General features: G+C 39.6%; 1 protein-coding gene across 1 annotated transcript in view; it reads right to left on the bottom strand.

Annotated features, from left to right (window-relative positions):
• Window positions 1-5,540: 5,540 nt before the first annotated feature.
• The window catches only part of LOC145359822 (uncharacterized), a 114,755-nt gene continuing 111,807 nt past the window's right edge, over window positions 5,541-8,488 (bottom strand). Inside the window, exon 39 of the mRNA XM_080214605.1 lies at window positions 5,541-8,487. Within this exon, the coding sequence (XP_080070731.1) occupies window positions 8,275-8,487 (213 nt within the window). The 3' untranslated portion in view covers window positions 5,541-8,274. The remainder of the gene's footprint in view (window position 8,488) is intronic.

The raw sequence follows: 8,488 nt of genomic DNA, 5'->3' as shown, positions 1-8,488 counted from the left end.
GAATATTGTATATATTTCAATATTTTTATCACAAAAAGTAAAAATCTTTATAAACCATATCCATTAATCATGTTACACTCTGAGGTGCTTTGACACATTTGTATAGAATTAGAATTAAGCACACAGTCTGAGTGATTTTACCTGGTTACTAGCCCCTCGTTGTACATTGGCTGAAAGCTCTTATACAGTGGCCTTTCCCCATTGTGCTTTGGTGGCAGCTGCCCCAAGCTTGAGTGCATCCCTCAGCATGTAGTTCTGGACCTCGGAATGTGCCAGTCTGTAACACTTGGTCGAAGACAATCTTCACTCTGAAAGATCAACAATTTTCAGGCAGACCAAAGAGCACCTTTCACCAAGTTGATGATCCTCTAGCAGCAGATAATGTTTGGCTCTTTGTGCATTTGTGGGAATAGCCATAGAGCACTCTGTAAATATGTTGTTGTAGTTGCTCCAGCTGCCAATACTTAGCCCAGCTGTATCACTGATTCCGATAACTGGGTCAATCTTTTTTCATTCATTCATTTGACATTCATTTTGGACTGCATGCTAGCACAGTGGTTAGCACTGCTCCCTCACAGCTCCAGTGACCTGGGGTCAATTCCCAGCTTGGGTAACTGTGTGTGAAGTTTGCACATTCTCACTGTGTCAGTGTGGGTTTCCTCCGGGTGCTCTGGTTCCCTCCCACAGTCCAAAGACGTGCAGGTTAGGTGCAATGGCAATGCTAAATTGCCCCTTAGTGTCTCAGATGTGTAGGTTAGAGGGATAAATGGGGTAAATACGTGGGGTGATGGGGATAAGGTCTAAGTGGGACTGTTGTCAGTGCAGACTTGATGGGCCGAATGACCTCCTTCTGCACCGTAGGGTTTCTATGACTCTACATGAGCATCGCTGCCTAGCCAGCATTTATTGCCCATCCCTTGTTGACCTTCAGAAGGTGATGGCAAGCTGCTTTCTTGAAACATGCTGTGGGTTGACAGTGCTGTTAGGACAGGAATTATTAGATTTTGACCCAGCAATTACAAAGGAACAGCAATATATTTCCAAATCAGGATAGTGAGTGGTTTGGAAGGGAATTTGTAGGTGGTGGTCTTTCCTTGTATCTGCTATTCTTCTAGATGGAAGTGGTCACGTGTGCTGTCTCTAAGGGTTTTTGGTGAATTCCTGCAGTGCAACTTGTAGATAGTACACACACCACTGCTACTGAACATTGGTGGTGGAGGAACCGGATGTTTGTGGAAATGTGGTGCCAATCAATTGGGCTACTTTGTCCTGGATGATGTCAAACTTCCTGAGTATTGTTGGAGCTGCTTCTCTCCTACTCTATGCAGTTTACTGCCATTGACTGATTTCATAACTAATTACTTAGGGAAATGGATCTTATCCAAGCTTATACTTTGAGACATTTTATAATTGTTTTTAAATAGAACATAAAATGAAAAGGTTAGAGGGTTGCTGCAGTAGCACAACAGATGGCTGACAAAGCATTAGTCATATTGCAACTAACCACCCCCATGGAAAGTAAAAGGATGTGGTCCAGAAAACAATTTAATTCAGGAATTTGTTATTTATTTCACGATAATCTCTTGCCAATTGGAACACAAGTTAAATTCTCCATGTAACGTCCCACACACTGTTCTCTTCCTTTGTTAATGGATAGCAGTCTCCCAGATGTCGAACCTCCCAAAAGCAGTAAACAATTCAATGGATGTTAGATCCAGTCTCAAGGGGAGGCAGTGGCGTAACGGCATTGTCACTGGACTACTAATCCAGAGATCCAGGTTAATACTCTGGGGACCTGGGTTTGAATCCCACCATGGCAGATTTAAATTCAATAAAAAAATCTGGAAGTAAAATTTTAATGATAACCATGAAATCATTGTTGTAAAAACCCTTTCGGTTTACATTCTTGTGTAATTCCCTTTAGGGGAGGAAAGCTTGGTGACTCCAGATCCATAGCAAATACTCTGAGCCGCTCGATTCAAGGGCTACTAGGGATGGGCAATAAATGCTGGCCAAATCAGCAATGTCCCCATCTCATGAATGAAGACACAATTCATTGCAGGTGTAGGAAGGGCTAAGTTAGGCTAATAAAACACAATCTTGGTTTAAGAACACTGCCATAATACTGACTTAAGAGTCAATGATCTTAGACTATGGAGAGCTGACAAGAAGATTGCCATTATACAAGATAGCTCTATTTGAATGACAAATGTACCTCATTTAAAACATGTATTTTGAATTTACAAAATGGATGCAGTTTGCTTTTAGAATGCATTTTGTGAAACCTCAGTCAATGGCAAGATACAGCAGGGCTTGATGGGATGAGGTAGGAGACAGTGCCTGCATGCCAGAGGACAATAGTTCTACAGAATGTGACTATATTATCAGCAGTTGTCAGAAACAAAATGGTTATCAATGCCAGTTTGATGAATAGAACCATACAGCTCCAAGCTGATAACACAGGTGCAAGGCAGACATAAGAGTTTTCTCAGGACTGGACGAGTGCCATGTGGGTTTGAGACAGTAGGTATCATTCTGTCTCACTGTCCAGTGTTGCTGGGTAATTGAAGGGAGGTAATGTGTGTAATTAATGACAAATGAGATCCCATGAGGTCAGGATTGTTCTTGACTGGAGTTAATTAGTGATGATTATTGACTGATTTGTATTAATATTTACTAGATTATGTCCACTGGAAAGGTGGGAAATATGAATTTGAAAATGTATAATTGCCCCACACAGGCATTGTATTTCAGAGTGATATTGAGCTGCCTGCATTCTCTACCTGGAGTGCTGAGCTTCTTTATGCCATTCGCTCATTTGGTTAATAAAGGCACATCTTAAACTCAGTACATTGAGTTTAACAAGTCTCATGATTTAAGTTTAGCAATACACAGCCTCAAGAGAAAACTCCTGTCAACACTTGCATTGCTACATAATGGAAGGAGCAAAGAAAACAATGATTTGATGGTTCTCGCGGTGTTTTGGATTGTAGGTCATCCTAACTTTGTTGAGAAAGCCCACTCTTGTGCTTTCAAGGTGTTCAAACCAAAACCAAAACTAACTCCCCGCAGAAAAATAACTGCAGCCAGATTTGGCCGCTTTCTAAAGTTCAGCAATTCGCAGCTTCTTGCAAAGATAACCCCTATTGATGATAGCAAAATGGAACAGTCCAACTATAGCCATGATCGTGAAAGGTTTTACTAGCATGATGTTCAAGAAAGATCATGGCAATTGCAAATGAGAAAATGAGGGCCCCAGGTGGTTAATAGACAGTTTATACAGAACTTATACAAAATACTCCAAAATGAACATGAGACAAATAAGGCATCAGACCAATCAACAAGGACACAGCAGTAGGTCATAGAGTGGGAATGCCAAAGAAATTAGAAAGCACACAGAGGTTATTTATTATGAGAAACTCAGTGGACAACTGAAAGGATAAAACACAAGTTATCTTACACTGGAGATTATGGAGGATAAGCAGGGTGGAAGGAAGAAATGGACATGTTGTATGCATTTTCTCATTGGTGATTATTTTTAGGTGCTTGTAAATAAAAACAATGCAAATGATAACACAATGATGGCATCACCACCATTCGCGACTGCACCGTTCATTGCAGGTTAAGTGGAGGTAGACAGTCTGCATTCCGCAGCTGATCTTGCTGCACTCAAAAATCCTTTCCTGCAAAGAATCCAATTCTGAGACTGATCTGGGCCATGGGTGAATCTCAGGGGAGCTGAACATATGGAATTTTGTCCAAGATTTTTGAAAGTGTGGATATAGCTTGAACAGATTACAAGCTTCCAAGATGGCATCATCTCTCACTGCCAAACAACTGATCTTGCTGGATTTGCCAGTTTTTGGTGGACTTTCTAAAATGCTGGGTGCACATTTCTGCCTAAAGAAGGGTCTGTAATGGTCAACTGGATCAGCAGTATAGCATTGCGAGTCAGATTACATAGATATGAACCACAGACTTGCTGTTTAGGATTTCAGATGGTCATGAGGCACCAAAAGTAGACATTTCTTTGTTGAACTCAGAATCCACGTGTTAAGAATTGGAGTTGTGGGTTTAGCTACAGGCTTCTTTCAAACATTTCATTCATTCTGACTGACCAAATGAAAAGGGGTTACTCAAGATTGGTTGGCATGATTTTTTAAAAAAATTGTCTCATCCTTGCAGGCTGTTAGCTCAGTTTACTGATGGTGGACTTAGAAGGAAATTCAATGGAGTAGTGTGCTGGAGCAAAATTACCTTTTTGCTTCTAGGCTCTTCGCTGTCTGGAGAATTTTCTTTCAGGAGAATTTACTTTGCGCCTGTAGCTTCAGTTAGGCATTTTTTTCAGTTCAGAATCCACTGAAGGTGCCCTTTTCCTTAGTTTTTCTGCGTACTTGTGAGGTTAATAAGGAACTTTGATCCAGATTCTGCCACCATGAAGGGCAGTGTGACTGCTGCCTCACAGCGTTAGGGCCCCGGGTTTCTCGACTTGGGTCACTGTCTGTGTAGAGTTTGCACATTCTCTGCGTGGGTTTCTTCCGGGTGCTCTGGTTTCCTCCCACAGTCCAAAGATGTACCAGTTAGGCGGATTGGCTATGCTAAAATTGCTCCTTAATGTTAGGGGGACTAGATAGGGTAAATGCATGGAGTTATTGGGTTAGGACCTGGGTGGGATTTTGGTTGGTGCAGATTCAATAGGCCGAATGGCCTCCTTCTGTACTGTATGATTCTATAATGAAGTAGGCTTCATAGTCTTGTGTATATTAACAAGTCTTTATTAACAACTCAGAACTATGTGCATATATACGACAGAGGATACAGGTAATAACTTATAACTATTGTATCTGCATCCCCTTTGGAATAATAGCCTATATTTTATGCACCTATCAAATTATATCACTTACTTCTCTGCATTAAATGTCATCTGCCATATGTGGGCCCATTCCACCAGCCTATGGCCTCTTAAAGTCTATTGCTATAGGGAAAGATGGTGGCATTGCCAGTGAACCAGCAATCCAAAAACTCAGGCTAACTGATCTGGGGACATGGGCTCAAATCTCAGCTGGTGGAAGAATGTGAAAGCTTTAAAAGAGAGTTCAGAAAATATTTACAAGAATCGTTCTGGGATGATAGATTTTCAGCTACACTGGTGAAGCTGAGGCTGTTCTCCTTAAGAGAAGAGAAAGTTGAGAAGAGATTTGATAGAAGTACTCAAAATCATGATGGGGCCAGATAGTGTAGCTGGAATAAACTGGTCTCATCAGCAGAATAATCAAACAAGAGTTCACTGGTTTAAGGTATTTGGCGCAGTCAATGAAGTGAGAGAAAACTTTTTTATGCAGTGAGTGGTTAGAATCTGGAATACACTACCTGGAAATGTGGTGAAGGCAGATTCAATCTTAGCTTTGAAAAGGATAATTATCTGAAGAGAAAATATTTCTAGGACTATGAGGAAAGGTTGGGGTGGGCCAAATGGCCTCCTCCTGTACGGTAATCATTCTATAATTTATAAAAGTAACCGCCCCCCCCCCCCCCCCCCCCCAAAACCAATATTCCATTAGATTGTATGTACACGAGGCCACTCTTGAAGACAATTAATTAAATAGATTTAAAACACCGTGATAGGCAATTACTCATATTTAGCACTATATTATTGCTAGGCGGCAAGGTGGCACAGTGGTTAGCACTGCTGCCTCACAATGCCAGGGGCCCAGATTCAATTCCAGCTTCAGGTCACCATCTGTGTGGAGTTTGCACATTCTCCCAGTGTCTACATGGGTTTCTACTGGGTGCTCCGGTTTCCTCCCACAGTCCAAAGAAATGCGAGTTAGGCTGATTGGCCATGTTCAATTGCCCAAGTGTCAGGGAAATTGGGAGGGTAAAGTTGTGGGGTTATAGGGATAGGACCTGGATGGGATTGTTATCGGTGCAGGTTTTTTGGCCTCCTTCTGCACTGTAAATTCCATGTAATGGTATCTCATTGGTTTTAGACAGGAGTATAATGAAAATACCTGCTTGTCATCAGCTGTAAAATTAAACTTGCAAATATATGGTGTGAACTGAAAAAAATGACTGCAGTCTTTGACACTGAAGAAAATAAATATTCAGACAGGAAAACCACAGAGACAGTTTACTGTCCTTTGTTTTTCTCTCAAATCATGTATAGACAGTGAAATTAGCCAAATGCTTTGATTCCCTTGTAATTATAGACAAACCACACAAAGTTGATTTAGACTAAAAAATACAGACATCATGTCAGTGTCTGGCCTGCAGCTAACACAACATCACCAGTGTCACTTTTGCAATATTAAACTCATACCCATTTAACTGGAACATTTTCTTCACAAGAGTAACATAAATAACAATGTTTTAGAATTCAATTCAGAGGTGCATGTTCTCAAATCCAACATAAATTAGAGTTCTCCTTCAGTTTACCCAAACAAGTGCCGGAGTGTGGCATCCAGGGGATTTTCACAGTAATTTCATTGTAGCGTTAATGTAAGCCCACTGATGAAACTATAAAATAAACATTAAAAACAACTTGGCCCTGTTGCTGAACATTCATTCACAAATCATCTATAAATGGCAACAAATTCAAAACAATGTTGGAATCAAGGTTCTCTCTGTTTTAGGGTCCACTAAACCTTTGTAGGCAATTTATTGAGGTTAGCACTGACCAAAAAATCCAGGCCATTGTCCTTGTGAGCTTCCACAATACGTAAATAAAGTACATGACATATAAAAGCATGAAATTATATAAATGAAATAATTATCCACTGCAACCGTTAGGTTCAAACCGCTTTTCCATGTGCCAAATATGATCATACTTTCAAAATAATATTTTTTTTTAAATGACACAATTCAAATTTTACATGCTACTTCTGACATGATTAGCTGATTCTTGTAGTGTTTAAACTTCAATTTCAAACTAATATTGCAATAGGTTTAGACAGAAAATTGTAAGTTCCTTTTGAAGTTTTACCAGTGGACTACCATATGCTTTCACAGTATCAATTCACCAATACAAACTTAACAAGCATTTTTTTTTATAACCTGTACCTATTTGTTATAGTCACCTTTCAGCACTTTATCCTGGCCAAGAATGGACAAAATGGTGCACTGAACCTTTACAGACAGAATGCCAAATAAAACAGCTTGCAGTAAATATCAAAAATCAAGTGAAAAGAGAATGGTGAGTGGACTTGGGAGAACTTGTACCTGGATTACAGGCCAATATTCACTTGCCATCAGTTGTCTACGCCTCAAGTTCTGGAATTCCCTCCTGACATTTATTCGCCTTTCTACCTCACTTTCCTCCTGTTTCTATGTAGCAGCTTTTTTTTTTGTTCTATACCACTTGATGACTGGTAGCTTCCTGATATACTTTGACGGATAAAAGTTGATGTCACATTTTGCCATTCTAAATGCTGCGTGTGGCTTGTAAGTCATGACACAGAAATGCTAAAGTGGAGAGGAAGTGTATGCAATAGCCAATGCTTAAAAGATATAAACTAAACATTGACTGTAACATAATGCTTAATATTAAATTCCATGTAATGGTATTTCATTGGTTTTAGACAGGAATATAATGAAAATATCTGCTTCTCATCAGCTGTAAAATTAAACTTGAAAATATATGGTGTGAACAGAAAAAAATGACTGCAGCCTTTGACATTGAAGAAATTAAATATTCAGACAGGAAAATCAAATGCACTGCCATATTTTGACCTACAACAACTCAACCAGCAAACAATTAAAAATAAGGAGTTAAGAATGAATATAACAAACAAACAAAGTTCAATATCTAAGGAAAAAATTAATAAAGCTAGTTTGATCAGAAAAAACTTCGCACTTTTACTCAGTAACACTTACCCACTTTCTTGCAGATGTGAAAAATCTGCAAGCATCTAACTGGAAGAAACTGTCACATGCATTAGAAAGGGGTATCACACCAAAGCAAACTGATTATTGGTATTATCATTATTTAAAGCAAAATGGTATTGTCACTATACTAAAAACAAAGCTACACTGGCAGTGTAATTACAGTTCATAAAGAAACAGAACGATGATTTACAGGAGGTCAATGCACAAGTTTAAAATCAATTTTGTCGTTAGTTGCATCTATATTGGAGACTAGATATGGTAGAAACATTGCAGATTTTTTTTTTAGTTGCATGGCAATTTCAAAATAACAGCCATTTGTTAGCCAACAGCAAATATGTTGCCTACGATAAATTTCATGTCCAAATTTGATTGGTAATGTTTCTTCAAACTCTACAAGGTATCAAAACTGCCTTCCAGCTCCAGTATGTCTCCAAGCGGTAATGATTCAAAGCATAAGGGATCTGCACTTGCAGACATAAGGCTACCGAATCTATCAGGTGTTGCTGGTGACCGATCAGGCTGCAGTGTGGAGTGGCTGGGGAAGAAAGAGCTTTCATAGTTTGCAGAGCCAAATGGAAAAAGTTCTGAAGGAGAAGGATGTGTC

The sequence above is a fragment of the Carcharhinus amblyrhynchos genome, chromosome 29, assembly GCF_965287045.1.
Source record: "Carcharhinus amblyrhynchos chromosome 29, sCarAmb.v2.hapA, whole genome shotgun sequence".
NCBI lineage: Eukaryota > Metazoa > Chordata > Chondrichthyes > Carcharhiniformes > Carcharhinidae > Carcharhinus > Carcharhinus amblyrhynchos.
Note: the sequence above shows the minus strand (reverse complement) of the source record. Positions and strands in the feature narration are given on the sequence as shown.